Source organism: Megalops cyprinoides, chromosome 6 (genome assembly GCF_013368585.1).
Source record: "Megalops cyprinoides isolate fMegCyp1 chromosome 6, fMegCyp1.pri, whole genome shotgun sequence".
NCBI classification, from domain to species: Eukaryota; Metazoa; Chordata; class Actinopteri; order Elopiformes; family Megalopidae; genus Megalops; species Megalops cyprinoides.
The window spans coordinates 31,188,532-31,204,655 of NC_050588.1; the positions used below are offsets into that span (position 1 = coordinate 31,188,532).

General features: G+C 45.0%; 2 protein-coding genes across 4 annotated transcripts in view; one reads left to right on the forward strand and one right to left on the reverse strand.

Moving 5' to 3' along the window:
• Nucleotides 1–4,976, forward strand: part of arhgap9 (Rho GTPase activating protein 9) — a 32,659-nt gene extending 27,683 nt beyond the window's left edge. For all 3 annotated transcript variants that reach the window (XM_036531679.1, XM_036531682.1, XM_036531680.1), the window contains 2 exons: nt 887–992; nt 3,257–4,976. In XM_036531679.1, the coding sequence (XP_036387572.1) occupies nt 887–992; nt 3,257–3,449 (299 nt within the window). In that variant the 3' untranslated portion in view covers nt 3,450–4,976. The remainder of the gene's footprint in view (nt 1–886; nt 993–3,256) is intronic.
• A 4,604-nt stretch (nt 4,977–9,580) lies between these two features.
• LOC118779605 (zinc finger E-box-binding homeobox 2-like) overlaps nt 9,581–16,124 on the reverse strand; it is a 34,931-nt gene continuing 28,387 nt past the window's right edge. The window contains exons 4-8 of the mRNA XM_036531779.1: nt 15,407–15,621; nt 15,162–15,270; nt 13,399–14,861; nt 11,026–11,200; nt 9,581–10,613 (exon numbers count right to left, since the gene is read on the reverse strand). Coding sequence (XP_036387672.1) covers nt 10,009–10,613; nt 11,026–11,200; nt 13,399–14,861; nt 15,162–15,270; nt 15,407–15,621 — 2,567 coding nt within the window. The 3' untranslated portion in view covers nt 9,581–10,008. The remainder of the gene's footprint in view (nt 10,614–11,025; nt 11,201–13,398; nt 14,862–15,161; nt 15,271–15,406; nt 15,622–16,124) is intronic.

The following is a 16,124-nucleotide window of genomic DNA, read 5'->3' on the forward strand; positions in this document are numbered from 1 at the left end:
ATATGCAGGACAGTGGGCCTCCAGGAGTAGGACTGAGAAACACTGCCCTAGAGTGTAGTGGGGAATGAGCAGGGGGTTGTGAGCTGGTGGGTACCAGGGGGACACGGAGACATATTGAGATGTTTCAAGGCTAAATTGGTGCGCTTACTGCAGGAGAGCCACAGTGTTATTTCACCTTGCTAATAAGGAAAGTGCCTTGTAATTTTGAGAAGAAGAAAAAGCGCTTGACAGACATGTTGTAGGATGATGGAGTCAAAAGATGGCGCAGTGCTCTCCCATCTGTAAGAATTTAGTGAAGAACGTTGACTGTTCTGTTGCATTTTAGGCTGTGTGGCCCTGGCAGTTTCCACAGTGACACTTTGGAATAATTAATGACCCACATATTTATTGTTTTTACCTTAATAAAGGATTGTAAAAACTATGAATACTATATATAAAGTAAATTTGTTCCATGCCTGAAGAATTTACCTTATACAAACCTCAATTATGGGTGGCAATATAGTATAGTGGTAAGGAGCAGGACTCATAACCAAAATGGTTGCTGGTTAGATTCCCTGCTGAGACACTGCTGTTGTACTCTTGGGTAAAGTAATTAGCCCAGAATTGCCTCATGAAATATCCAGCCGTATTAATGGGCAACATGTAAAAAATTGTAACCTGCAGGAATTTATCCATTCTTTTACAATTCCACCTTTAACTGCTTTATAAGAATCAAGTCCTTATAGATAGATGTGATCTTTGTGAGTGGAGTGCATTGGAATTAGATGGGTGTAATGGTTATGGTGCTGGTTAATCCAGTGATCCAGCGATGCTTGGGGAAAGGCCAGGTGGGTAGGTGGGAAGGGGGTATGAAAGTGACTGCGTGTCTGTCCACCCTGTGCTGCAGAGATGTCAGACTACCTGGACAAAGTGGACCGAATGAAATGCCTGGTCCTCAACATGCCCCCGCCCAACCACGACACTATGAGATTCATGTTCCGCCACCTGAAAAGGTAGGAATGCTGACACAGAGCATTCGCACCATACAATGATTACTTTGTGTGCAAAGGACACCATATATCGATCACAATGGTCACGTGCTGTATGCTTAATAAAACTAGAATATTATTTTGGCTTTGCTTGGAGTGATGATCACTATAAGCAGGGAGATGGATGTGCTTACCGGGGGCTGTTGTAAGTGGGGAGTGTGATAGGAAGTGTGTAAATTCCTTTCCCAAAATTTTGATTTTAAATTGTGGGCAGGCTGGTGGGTCGTAGCAGCGGAGATGACATGTTTTAACCTTACACAAGTCAATTGTTCGGGAGCACACTGCAAAAAAATGTATATTCTTGTTTAATCATATTAAGTTTAGAGTTAATGTTTCATGGTTAGGTTTAATAATAATAAAAAAAATCAGTTTAAGTTCAGTTTAAAATGCATAATAAAGTACATTTTAGGAGGAAATAAAAAGGAGGAAAAGAATAAAAGAATTGAAGGGAAAAAATCTTGAAATAAGAGGAAGTGACATTGTGTCAGAGAAGAACATGACTCATGTACAGAAAATACAAAAATTAGTAATTTCTTATGACAGCAGATTTACTGAAAGTTCTGACAGTGATTGAAAAAATATATTGAATTATTGTTGTATCAATTGCAGCTGGCTGTTCTATATAGTGCTTAAGAATCAACTACAGTGATAAAGTCTTACAATAAGTGATGTATGACATAAATGCGGCCTCGGCATTTGGATAATTCACAATGTGAATTATCCAAAATATGTTTGTAATAAATATTTGCCTTGTGGACAGTTAGTGGATGCAAGTTTGGGTGTCAACTTGATTTTTATTTGTGGCATTGAAAAAGAATTTAGTCACTCAAGTCGCTCTTCCACAGGTTATTCAAACAGGAAGCGACTTTTTCGTATTTACATAATTAATATCAATACAAAATGTTTAAAACATATGGCTGGGTTTGTTTTCTACCCATACTATGTGATCAGTGTGTAAAATGGAAAATTATTGCAATTATTTTGTGCAATGGCAGCTGCATTACCAAGTTTAGACACTAGATGGAGGCATACCACTTTCCAATTAATGGAACCTGCATGTTTGGACAGAAAGGAGACTCTTGAGGAGGTGTGAGGTCATACAGGTGAGAGAAGAAGGGAGACTGAGAGAATAAAGAATAAGGGAGGGAAATTTAAATTGGGATGACCTGCAGCGTGAGCTCCGAGCGGAGTCGTGTTAAACCTTCGGGGTGAGAGAGCGTGCGGGCCCTGTGTGTCTCCCCTCTCCTCGTGCCTCTCTCTGTTTTTCATTTTCCCATCTGTACCCCTGCCCCTGCCCCTCTCCCTCTCGCGCTCTCTGCCTCTGCCTCGCTCTCTCGCAGGCCCCATGGGAGAGCTGCGGCTCGTCTGCTGGAACAAACGCCAGCACCACCGCCGCCACCACAGGAACCTCACTCTCGCTCTCTCTCTTTTTTCTTCCCTTTCTTTTTTCCCCTCTCCTTTTTTAATGTGGAAGTTTTGAGCAATTGCTGGCTGCCTCTGTGGCTCAGTGGGAATGGCATTTTTAGAAGAATGCCTCATACTGTGGCTTTAACCCCTTCCTGCGTCCCTGCACACACACACACACACACACATACACGCGTGCTCGCACACACACTCACACAAACATGCGCGCTCGCACACACACTCACACACACTCTCACACTCACACACGCACGCGCACACACAACACGCACACACACACGCACGGTCACAGCAAGAGTACCCACTGAGGGCGGGCCGACGCGGACTTCTCCGCTGTGCCGAAGCTTGAAGCAATAACGAGAAGAATGGTCATTACAAAATAATGAGAGTAACACATATTGACTTTTATATCTAAATGATTTGTGATTTGTGGCTGGAATTTTCACTGGAGCAGTACACATAAAGTGCCCTGCCTGAGGGTGTAGAGGGACGATCACATACTGGATTCAGACAGCAAACCCTCAGAGCAATCCACATCCTAACTGCTGCTGTCCTTGTAAATGTGAGCTGTGTGGAGGGTAATGGCAGTTCATGTTCTGTATTAAATCAATTAATAGGATTGTGTGTGTTTGTCTTTAACATATATGTATGTATGTGCATATTAATATATGCATGCACATATGTACAGATTAATTATAGTTGGAACTTCGACAGTCCAAATCCCAAGGCAAAGCTCTATCACACTGGATAACACCCTCCTTTTTCTCTTTCTGTCTCTCTGTCTTTCTCACGCGTTCTTGCTCCAGAGTGATGGAGCACTCCGACATAAACCGCATGACGACCCAGAACATCGGCATCGTGTTCGGACCCACTCTGATGCGGCCAGAGCGGGACAATGGAAACATGGCCATCAACATGGTCTACCAGAACCAGGCTGTGGAGCTCATCCTCAGCGAATTCGACCGGGTCTTTGGGCCCGACCCCGCCGGCTCCCTCTGACGACTGGCGGGGAGGGGAGGGGAAGGGGGGGTACTGGCCGAAACCAGCGCTCTGTGACACTCAGCAGCTCCTCCCAGAGGAAAAGACTGGAAAACAGGCAACAGAAAACAAGCTGAATTATTTCTCAGGCTGTGCTCTGATGCCAGGATCGGTCCCGTCTCCCAGCACGGCAGCATGATGCTGTACAGGGTTTACCTGCTGTAGACTCTCTCATTGTGTTAATGACGCTGAATGGCTAATTCAGGTAGCGATATTGTCTGACCCTCTCTGTGAAGTCGATGAGTTGCCGTTTGTGTGCGTTTATGTGTGCGTGCCTATGTATATGCGTCTGTGCGTGCGTGTGTGTGTGCGCGTGTGTGTGTGCGTGTGTCAGGGGTGTGGTGACCCACCCCGAGGGAGTGGTTGCAGACTTTATGGGGCAGGGTGAGACTCTGTTACGCCCCCTAAGCCGGCACTAGGAGGAGACACAGACAGGATGGGACTAACAGCAGGCCTGGCAGCCCACCTGCGGCCTGCTCCACCATACCCCTCCTTTCAGAGCTGCCATCCACCTGTTTATTCACAGTGACGTCAGCGTGTTTGATTCCTCTCCACCTCATGGTGCAGTAATGTTACTGAAGGAAAAAAAAAAAAAGCTACAGATTGTTTTACACTCAGGGATGTAGAACGAGTGGTGTCTTCTACTCTCCCTTTTAACGTGTGGTTTAATGTGACGAGAACAAGGACTTTTCTCAAGTAAAGTCATTCATTGTAATTGATTTGGTTGTTTTGGAGGCAGCAGTCATCTGTGAATAACCACAAACACCCCCCCGCACCACACACACACACACACACACAAGCACTCATATAAACCCATAGTCTCCTCAAGGATCCACAGCTCCTTACACCCTCTTAGCCTTTTACTGCCCTTTCATTTCTGTCTCATGTAACGGCGTGGCAGATATCCAGGCAACCTTTAAATGTATTGTATTTTTGTGGCACATAATTTTTTCATGCAGATGTGAAAGAAGTCCTCATGTTTTCAACCATGCTCTGTCTGTATTACAAGTGCTTTAGAAAGCATGCAAAAAAAACCAGGTTCCTGAAACTTCATTCAAGTACTGAATCTACAGCTTTATGCAAATAATTGTGTGCGAAAAAGCGACAGTCGAGTGTAAGTGTAAACTGAGCTAAATTCTTGTTACCCCTACCGAAATGAAATTCATACAAATGAATAATTTAATAATTAGAATGCTTTTTGTGTGTGTTTCCATGTGTTTTGAAATGTTTTGTTTTGGTGTTTTCTGTGCACGGTGGTTTGCATGAGAGATAGGGGAAGTGTGGAGGTATGTATGCCTCTGTGAGAGAGGGAGGAGTTCTCCCCTGTGATTGGCGCAAATTCTGCTTTTAATAACAGAACAAAAGAGGAACTAGAAATACATATGTTTCAAAAATGTGGATTCCCCCCCTCCGTCTCCCTTTGTGGCTTTGGTAATTTTATATTGACTGTGGGTTTGGCAGAGGACAAAAAAGAGCCAGAAAGAAGAAAAGGAGAAGAAAGTGAAGAAGGATTTTAATGTTTTATTTCATATATTTATTTATTTTTATTTTTCTTATTGCAAGCCTCTAGGGAGAGGGAGGGGAGTTTCTTATGTGTTGCCAATGCACAGTTGACTGAATCTTCATATTATTATTATTTTTAATTATGGGAAAAAATCATGGTTATTGGTATGTGCTTTCTTGTGCATAGTTGGTGTCAGTGTGATAGATTAATTTCATGCAGTTAAAAAAAAAAAAACCCAGCCTAAACTCTTGTGTTTTTTGTTTAGATAAATGTGGACTGATGTACAGCAGATACTAAAAGACAGAATAATTTAATGTATACCTTCATAACGTGTGGAGGTGCCTGAAGTCTTCAACTAATGGGGAAAGTGTTTCACTCGAGCACCCACTAAAACTGATCATTACTACAGGAAGAATCTTGTCAGATCTCTTGTAGTACGAGCATTTCTGAAAAGGACGATTCCCGTTACACCCCAAACCTGTCGCCTGTTGCCTTCACACAACATCACATTAGTCTCAAAGACAGTGGTAGGATTTTTCTTCTTTAGTATTGACTGTTTTTATTTTGTTTTCCTGTTTTGGTCATATGTGCGTTTCATTTCTGACATATAAAATAAGAACTTTTTTGTTGTTTTTGAATTAACGGAAATAGTTTTGAAATTATTCAGTTTTTTTGGAAAGGGGTGTCCTGCTGCCCCCTTGTACTGTACTTTATTTTGGGATCATTACTAATATATATATATATATATTTTGCTTACCTGTGGATTTTCATTAAATGTCAGTGAGCACTGACTCAGTGTCTTCCGTGAAAGTGTACTCCCCTCTCTGTGCCATTTTTCATATGTAATTACCGACAACAAAATGTTTTTTTTCCTCTCCAAAATGTGTAAATTGCAGGATCCTTGTACTGAAGAAAAAAAAACGGCATTGTAATAAAACCCAAAGGTAACGCGGACAACACTTCACTTATGTCCTTTTTCACATTAAGAATGCTTTAGGGCGTGGACACGTGAACCTGTGGTCCTTTGCTGTGAAGATCCCCCGGTGTACCGTGCAGCTCACCTCTGTGTGCAGGAGGGAGGCGTACACCGACAGCACAACAGATTATGAATACAGTGGACTCAAATTCAGTGATTTCTCTCTTTGTTTGTAGCCAAAGTCACAACCACAATGATGTTAATTTTTTTTATTGCTCAGCTTTAAGTAGACATTTAATATTGAGTGTGTCTTACACACCCATTTATTTGCACGGAATGTTCAGTTTCTCCTCTGGTGATGAAATTCCTTCCTTCCCTGACTACGTTAGATCCATGGCACATCAGGAGCTGCCCTGTACTGACATTTGCCGTACCCTTTCAATGTGGGCCTAGTGCTCCAATGTGCCCTGGGGCAGAGTATTCGACTGTTTCTTTTCTTCTGCTTGTACTGCAGTTTTGTCCAGTATGGTCAGTATTCCTGTTTAATGAACCCCTTGACTCTCATGCTTGACATAACCAGCAGATAATAAGACTACATTGCGTAAAGAGAAGATAATTTGTCATTTTGTCTAGTATGTGTATGGTATCTGTTTACGAGGTATACAAAATGGCCACCTTTTTTTTTTTTTTTTTTTTCTGGCCTGGTGCACATGTAGTAACCTTACTGGTGACCTCGGAGTGAGGCAGCAGTGAGGATGACTGAATGAATGAGCTACTGGTGACTCAGCCCTCCATCAGCAGTGGTTCTGTAGATTGGCGGGCCCGGCTCAGCTGGCGGTTTCAGGGAAGACTTTGCTCAGACGTGGCTCTGAATCATTATGCAAATACGGACCCATAGCGAGGAGAGGGGAAGTCGAAGAGCCCTGCAGAGGTGAGGGGGCTCATTTATGGTAAGAGGAAGCTGAGGGGGGGGTTTATCGGAATGAAGCTAAGAGATATGCGTGGTTTGATATGCTTATCTATGAGGCTTCGCTCCGCAATAATGAAGAACAGTCTGCGTCCTGGTGCCTCACTGTGATTTTGGATGGCTCTGCAGCCGAAAGGCCTTTTATGTCATCGTGCGCACTGTGATTCCATTTATAGTCTCGAGGAATTTCTATTGGCTTGTTTTGTACAATATGTGTGGCAAGCGCTCGAGTTCACTCGGGTGCGCCGTAGCCAGAACTGTTTGCCCTGATTTTAGGGCTCTCCATTCTGAAGTTTACATATTTTTTGGAAAATTTGTAAAACCCATGTACAAATCTTTATTCAATGCAGACAGCAATGACACTGGTGAAATATTAAATTAATCACATTCTAATTTTTTAACCAAAGTAATTTTCACATACATTGCTAGGCAACTTAGTGAGTCGTTTTATTGTAATTCCTCTTGTTTCTCACATTTTTTAAACAGAAACCTAAATTCTAATATTGAATTGAGACAATATTTTTTTCAGTCAGTATGTTATGATGAACAATGTACATTGACTCCTTCTACAACCTTAAATGGCCATTTTTCCAAAAAAAAAAAAAAAAAAAAAGAAATAAGGAAATAAAAGAGGGACTTCAGCATATGTTGTCAAGCCCTAACTGTTGATTTTGAATTTGTACTGGTTTACCAGTAAAAAAAAAAATAATAGCATGGGAAGAACATGCATGTTCAATTTTTTTTATTAAAAAGGCAAGGTATTTACAAAAAAAAAAGTAAAACATAATCAACACTTGGAAGTGTTAAGCCGGGTTGAAAACAACACGTTACCATTATGTAAATACATTAGGACACAGTGGAATTGAAAATTCATTAAAGTCACACAAATAGGTAAGATTTATTGTACAACATACAAAAGTGAGAGGACTATAAAGCCACCACAGACTTGTAGCACCCATGTTTTCGAGAGCCTGTGAGACACAGTAGCTCTCCTTTGGTTGGCTCCATGTGAAGCGCAGCACATCAGCCCTATAGCTTGCGTGGACCTTAAAGGCCTCCCTGTGACATCTCTCTCGGAGGGAGTGTTTCCTTCAGTAAATTAATCACAGAGCGATGTGCCCGCCGATGCCTTGATCACCGGGTTTGTGGTCGGGCAGGACTGCTCTGTTCGACTTCAGATCTGACGCTCAAAACTCACGTAACGCAGTCCCGTCTTGTCATCTGAGGCTGTACAGGAATACATGTAGTCACGGCGACTCGCTATTTACACGTGGCAGATTGCAGCAGTTGACTGCTTGCTGGTGAGATAGTGAAAACATCCCTTTTAACAGTATTACCAATGTGTAATCACTGTGCATCTTTTATATCAGTGCAGCTGCTCCTTACACACATTGCAATAGACACACAAGGCACCTGGCTGTCATTACAAAAACATGCTTTTTTTGCTTCATTTGCAGGATTTTATTTGCTTAAAATCCAGCATCACTGCATTCCTTAATAGGTCAGGCCAAAGAGGCCATTGCACTTGAATATCTACTATTAAAACAAACAAATGTACAAAAAGAAAATTCTTACGCAGTGCAAAAAATATCCCATTTATAGTTGCAAATCCACAGAACAGCCACGTTAATTTAGTCTTGAAAGGATAAGACTAAGTCTTTGCATAGAATCTCTGTTGAAGCGTTGTTCATGCCTAACTGATTTCTGAAACCAACTTTCTTTTCTTCCTAATAGAGCACCATATGACTGCCAAAACCCTATAGTTATCCAAATTCTGCAGAACTGACAGGTAAATTTTTCTAGGTATGAAATGGTTACAGAGCCTCTTTACTTGACTTCACTAGCTATACAGTCTAATTTTTACATAGTCAAATGGCTACAGAAGCATAATTGAGCCCTGCTGTAGTTTGTGTGACATCTGGGGACATTGGGCATTTGGAATGAGAAGTATACCAGCGCTGCCCTTATCTATGAACATAATCTATGAAAATATTTATAAAGTTTACTTTTTTCTACGAGAAACAAAAGCAGTAACACCTCTGTGGTTTTCCGGTGTGACCTGTGCTGATACAAGGTAGGTGAACTGTTTATATTCTGCTTAACAAACAGGAAGTTACCTCTTATCAGTGAGAAGAAAGAGTGAAGGAAGCAAATCCTTAGAGAGGGAGCTAAGCTTTCACTCACCATATCTTTCATTCTGTTTCTGTGTTCAGGACAAGCTTAATCTTGGCAAAGCAGATGGCAGAGACGTTTTAAAGCACAAAACTTTTAGACAGAGCAACACCCAAGAACTCAGCCCATTTCTGCTAGTATTTCTTTTCTCGGAGTGAAACAAAAGCCTGTCGAGGAATACCTCACCATAAAACTGTAATTCGTGTTTTTAGGTACTCCTACGGCAAATAACTTTTGCTGGTGATTGATTTGGCCTTCCCTGAATGCTCCTTGTCTTCAGGTCATGAATCAAAATGTATCAGCAAGACAAAGACGCCTCCCCCGGAGGCTGTCACTCACAGTTTGACTTTTGACCCCACAGAGATTTACAAATGCAAATTCTTCAAAAAGGAAAGATCAGAATACAAGGAAAAAAAAAAAGAAAATACTAAGCAATTCAAGAATAACTGCAAAAGACACCTACTGTTCCACCTCCTCTTCCAGAATGTAGTCCAAACGTCAGACTGGAGACTGAATATTTTTGTATGGCTGGTTCTAATAATTTAACAAATATTTCTTGGAACATTAAGAGGTTTTTTGCATTTATATTTGGAAGCTGAACATTTAAAAGGAAGCTCCTTTGTTTTTACTCCCAGTAGGAAGGCAGGGACTGTGACCCACAGAGCTGAGTCTTCCCCGAGTGGTTAGCAGTTTGGTGGCTCCTGTTCACGTGCTCCCGGGCCTTAAGCTCCTTACACATGGCTTTGTTCATTGCAGGCACTGGAGAGTGATTTGCTGTGTTCGTGTGCGACGTGATCCTCGGTCTTTGCGAACAACCCGCTTTCTGTCTGTGCAGTGAGGCTCGCTGTCTCTCTGTGAGAGCGGTCTATGGGAACGTCAACATCTACTTGTCTGCCGCTGAGGAAAGCACGTCTGCTTGTCTCTTGGTGAAGTTTTCCCCCGTGTCCTTTCCCGGCGCATGTCAGCCTGTGCTGGGCTGTGCATTGTGCTGGGTCCTGTCTCTGTCGCAGCTGTCCTCTCCCTCTCTGTCCATCCCGTTGGCCTCCTGCTCGCCCCGGTTCTCCGCCCCCCTCACGCTCCCCTCGCTGCCATCCTCGCTCCCCAGCTCCCCGTCCCCCATGAGGGACGACCCGTCCGTGAGGCTGGGCCGCGGCGGGGCTGCCTCGCCCGCCCCCGCCGCCTTCGCCCTCTCCAACACGCGGGCCCCCCGGGACTGCTCGTCCTCCTCCCTCAGGCCCCCATCCAGGCTGGAGTCGCTGAAGAAGCCCGGCGCCCCCTCCAGGCCGAGCCCCGCCCCTGCGGCCAGGGGGCCCAGGTCCAGGCTGCGGGTCGGGCAGAGGGACATGTCCCCCAGCTCCTCGCCGGCGCCGTCGGCGTCCTGGTCGCGGCTGCAGTAGGCGTAGCGGTGGTTCATGTGCTGTGAGTAGGAGCCCGAGTGCGAGAAGCGCTTGCCGCACTTGTCGCACTGGTAGGGCTTCTCTCCGGAGTGTAGCCGGCTGTGCTCGATCAGGTGGTGCTTGTGCTTGAAGGCCTTCTTGCATATCTTGCACTCGTGTGGGCGCTTACCTGCAGGGAGAACGCACAGCAGACACACAAGGATATGCTGAGTGAAACTCGTCCATCACTGGCCTCTGGAAAAAAGCTTAAAAGTCAGCTCGTCTTGGTCTGCGTGAAACTAAATGACCTGCAAAGAATTTGGTTGAGCCTGACAAACATTTATAAATCAAAAGGCCCAGTGAGTAGATGTGTACAGTGTATACATCGAACAGAGCACTATCTCTGGGGGTAATTTTCATTTACATTTTGACTTTTTTCTTGTACCCTCAAAATAATCATTGTAAAAATATTTACAATTTCCTTATAGATGGATGCGTGTGATAATTCTGTAAAGTAAACTACTAATCTGACTGTCCCACAGTGCCCATTGCACTAAATGGCAAATGCAGCCCATACATCTCGTGGTTTGTGGGACACATACCTGTGTGTTCATACTTGTGGCGGAGGAGAGAGCTGCTTTTCTGGAAGGTCTTGTCACAGATGTCACAGGCATACAGGCCTTCATCTGTCTTCTTCAGCCTCTTCCTACCTGGCCCGCCCTCCCCTTCCACTCCCTCCTCCATCAGAGACAGGTAGTCCCGGCTCATCGCCTCGCTCTGAAACTGCACAAACGGGTGCCATTCAAGGTCACGGCCAATCAAAAGATTAAGTGAGAAGAGTCCTGAAAAGTGTCAAAGCGCATCACCTTTTTTTTTTTTTTTTGGCGCTATGAAAATGAACACTGTCAGTAAATGGCGTGTGTGGCGTGGCAGATGCGTTCGAATGTCTTTAACCTTTTCTTGAGTTTCACCTCAGTTGTGTGAATCTCTTACATCACTGGTGTGGGCCCTAGTTCCTCTTATTATCTATTATGTATTCATTCCAGTAAGTCATCAACACGTAGTATTTAGAAAGCGACAGTGTGGTATAAAGTTTAGGTGTGAATCGTGACATCTCTGGACTTTGCTCAAAGGCCTCTTTTGCTCTGTGTATTATAAGATCAGGAATTCCCCTCCTGCACACCCTGTAAGCACATGAAATAAACACAGAGGAAACCAGCTGGAGTGGCCTGTCACAAGTCCCACACAAAGGTGAATAATATAATTTGTAAATGTCACTACAAATGACGTGTCCAGCATTTAGATTGTCAGCTGTTCTGGTAAAGTACGTGTATTAAAGAATGTTGTCAGAAAATATTTAGTCAAAAATACTAAAATTGAATGAGTAATAAAAAAAAAAAAGTTTTCATTCAGATTTAAAATGGAAGAGCAGCCATTTTAAAACAGATTTGACATTACGCATTAGAATCTAAAATAGCTGTTCATACTATATTGAAGTTATGTAAAGACCACCTTAACATAGCTCACTGAAGCCCAATTTATAGTATCAATGTACAGAAACAGTAGAAGCAGCACCAGGCATTCCACTGGGTGACAGTAAAAATGTCGTGATTGTTTGATAAATGCAAAAAAAACATTTATGAAAAAAGTAGTAGAACAACAGAAGTTGCTTGTTTACAGGGGATAAAAATGGAATTACCTACATCTAGCTAGCAAGTGAAATGGTAATTAAGTAAGTCAAAGAACTGCTGAACTGTATCTAATCTACAGCTTTCTAACTGTAATTGTGACATGTTGTTTCATTTAGGTAGACCTGTTGATTACATTTGATGGCTTTTGTTTTTGTATATGTAGGACAGATTAACCAGTAACTTTGTGACTGTGCTAGTTACCAACTGTGCTGAACTCTGTACCACTGCTGGCTAGCGGATCTGAATGAGCTGCAACTTTTTGACACTTTCAAAATATATAAGTGCACCATGCAGAACACAAGTAAGTGCCTTGTGATGACATCAGAAAGCATGTAGAAAGCATCATCAAGTATGCGTACAGCAGATCTATTGGCCTCCAGCACTGACGAGAAAACATTAAAAGGGAGGGGGTATAACAGATGGGTGTTGCCCCTTTTTAGCCAATCAAGTAAATATACAGCCTTGTTGACTCGTTGTGTGACCGGATGCTTTTTTGTAGACAGGATGTGGTTTCATGCTATGTTCATGTGTGCTCATAACAAGGTTAAAAATGACTTTTCAAGTCATCTTCTGAGAGGTAACTCCAAGCTGTAAACTCTTTGTTTAAAATAGCCCCTTGTCGACCTATGACTTTTGACCCTTATTTCAGGCCTGTTTCCAGCAAGACAATGGCAGCAGAGGTGAATGAAGTGAGAGAATAGACGTTACAATACCTATAGATGGATATCTCAAGGTAGGAACCTTTCTATGACATCAAAACTGTACTGATTTTGGCTTTTTAAATATCACATTCTATAATTTTTCTAGCATTTTTTTCCAGCAATTTTTCTATAATTAAAAAAAAAATTTAGCATGAAAAATTTTAGCATAAACCCCACTCGTTGAAGGGTTAAAATGATGAGCTCAGCTGGAATATTATCCTAGAGGGAATACAGATGATACCCAAGGAAAGTGATTTCATCATCACCTTAGGACTTATGGTGCTAAATACTCAGATCAAAGAGACTTGGATTCAGTGATCTGAAACAAAGATAGCGTCCAGTCCTTTTGGAAGGAGTACAATTTTATGCAATATGCAAATTCGCCATAATATTTGTTGATATTACCACACATACAATCAGTTGAGCATAATTAGAGTGTTCACCAACTTTGAAATGGACTCTTTAGGCCAATACACTATTGATACTTAAACTGTGAGGCAACAAATGAAGTGAGGGTGTGTGCACATCAATCACTTGCAGAATTTTAAAGCAGCATTGATTGATTGAGGCTGTGAATTATTACCATTAATGCCTGACTTCCTTGGATCCTCTTGAGGATGGAGTCTGTGTCAGACTCCAGCATGTAGCCCATGGGGGAAAGGAAGCCAGCGTTGTGAGCTGGGGGATTGAATGAGAGTGCTGTCAGGCCGTCCTGATGTCCTGAGCCTCCCAGGCCTGGAGGCAGGATTGGGTTAAAAAGAGGGAAGGCACTATACATAGAGCCACCGAATAGTGGCGTCCCACTGTAGGTCCCGGGACGCTGGTGTGGGGGTTGCGTTAGCCTCCGATAAAGGTTCTCTGCCTCCCTCTTCTCAAGAGTGGGAGACCGGCCGTTGCAGCCTCGGTCCTCCCCAGGGTCATGGCGGAGCTTGGGCAGAGAGAGGTCGAGGGGTTCATTCTGGGAGCCAGCGGAGCTCGGCGTCCTGCATGGGGGGGTGGGCCTGGTGGGGGGAGAGGCGTTGATGGAGAGGTCCAGGCAGAGGGGGGAGTTGAACCCTGAGGAGGAGACCCGCCTCTTCTCCAGGAACGACGGGGAGGACATCTCCAGGTGAGCGGGGCTGGCGGGGGTCGTGGGACTGCCGGCCTCCTGGGGGGGCCAATGGGAGCGCGCGGCCAGGGTGTCAGCACGGGGCGGCAGGGGTGAGCGCATCGCCCCCAGGGGGTGCCAGGCGGGCCTCCGCAGGGGCGACTTGTCCTCGCTGAAACCGTTGGTGACGACCATGGCCTTCTGGATGTCGTGCGCCGGGAGGGCGGGCCGCGAGAAGTTGAGGGGCACGCTCTCCTTGCCTTGCGGGGCCTCCAGCACCTCCATGGCCTCCCTGTTCATTTTGCAGAGGTAGCGCTCGTGCTGAAGCAGGACGGCAGCACTGGGGAAGAGCTGGGCGCACCAGCGGCACGTCACCCCGCCCGCCGGGGGCTCCCCGCCCGGGCCTGCACCCTCCCGGGCAGGGTAGCCATCGGGGGAAGCCTTCCCGTCGATCCCCGAGCCGCGCAGCGCCCTCTCCTCCGCCCCTGCGGGGGCGCCCTCCTCCCTGTGCGGCCCCCGCCTCAGCATCTCCTGCAGGACGTGCTCGAACTTGCCGCCCGCGTGCAGGAACGGCAGCAGCGCGGTGCCCTTGAACACGTCGGCTCTGTGGGAGAGCTCCGCTGCTGGGTCCCACAGCCTCCGCAGCTCCAGGGTCTGCAGGAGGGGGGACCCCGGGTGCTGCGCCGTGGGGCTCTCCACGAAGACCCGGTCCACCTGCCGCTCGGAGTCCTGGAAGGGGTACAGGGGTCCCTTCCCCCCGTTCCGGCCGCTGGTCGCAGGGGGCGAGCTGGGGGAGGAGTTGTTGAGGTATGAGCTGTACGCCTGCCCGTTGAGCACCCCTCCACCTATGCCGCCCCCTCCCGCTCCGCTCAGACACTTCTTGCTGCTGAGGTGGGAGCTGTAGGACCCAGAGTGGGAGAAGCGCTTCTTGCAGTTGGAGCACTCATACGGCTTTTCACCTACAGGAGGAGACACATCTGTTTATTCCAAACTGTTTAGCGAAACTTTAAGATTTAGCCTCACGTGTATATATGCTGACGGACATGTGACAGGGCTTGTTGTGGTGTCTTTAAGAGCTAGCCAACAGCTTTAACTTTGTGAGTAAGGCTCTGGCTTTTTTCTTCTTAAGCCAATGGTTTACATCTTTGCGCCATTTTGCCTTTTCTCCTACCAATAAAAGTGTAGATAAAATAAACGTTAAATGCAATTACAGAGATAGTTTTGATGATGACATGTGAACAATGAGTAGTGAGTATTACCGCTGTGAATACGAAGGTGCTCCTTGAGGTGATGCTTGTATTTGAAGGCTTTCCCACACTGCAGGCACTTGAACTTCCTGTTCTCCACTGGATGATCATACATTGGATGCTGCTCAAACACATACCCACGCACATACACACAGTAAGCACCGGGAGCTGGTGACCTTTGTCTGGATTCTCTCAAAGATTTGGATATGATCAGTGCAGACAGTATCTGCTCTGCTGCTGGTCCGCCAGCCCCTTACCTTGCTCTCTGCCTGGTTGTGTATCATCATGTGTCGATCCATCTGCGCCCTGTGGGTAGCGATGTAGCCGCACAGCGGGCAGATCAGATGCCCGCTGCCCCTCTCGTGGCAGAACTTGATATGTTCGCGCAGCGAGGTGTCGCGACGGTAGGTGCGCTGGCAGAACGGGCAAACCAGCAGGGCCCTCATGGCATCAGGACTGGTGGGGGGCACCTCTGTAAACCAATGAGCAGGGACTGAAGGATCTGCATGCACAGAAGTACCAAAGGATCTCAGTGCCATCTAACCCTGTTTGCCCCCTGACTTTTGCACAATGTGGTAACTACAGCATAGCCTGCAGCCCTCGAAATAATGACAGCAAAACTTCCAGGCCTTCTGTAACCATTTTTGGGTGAACATCAAATCATTTTCCATTCAATTATAATCCAACTGTGCTTTAATCGTGTGGTTTTCCATTTCCTAAGAAAAAAAAAGCTCTCTGTAGGCAAATTTTAATGCTATAAATCCAAATCTGACAAAGCAGGAAGAATGAGAGGTGGGTGGTGTCTAAACAGAAACATCATCAGGTTAGGCTTGAAATGGCTGCTTTCCTAGTTTAGTTTTTTGTTAGAAAACATACCTGATGATGAACAAGCCTGATGCGACAGACTTGAATTTAGAATATATTTTAAATTTCTTTGTTGCATCTTTCTCTTCTTTTCTTTTCGCACTCAGCAAT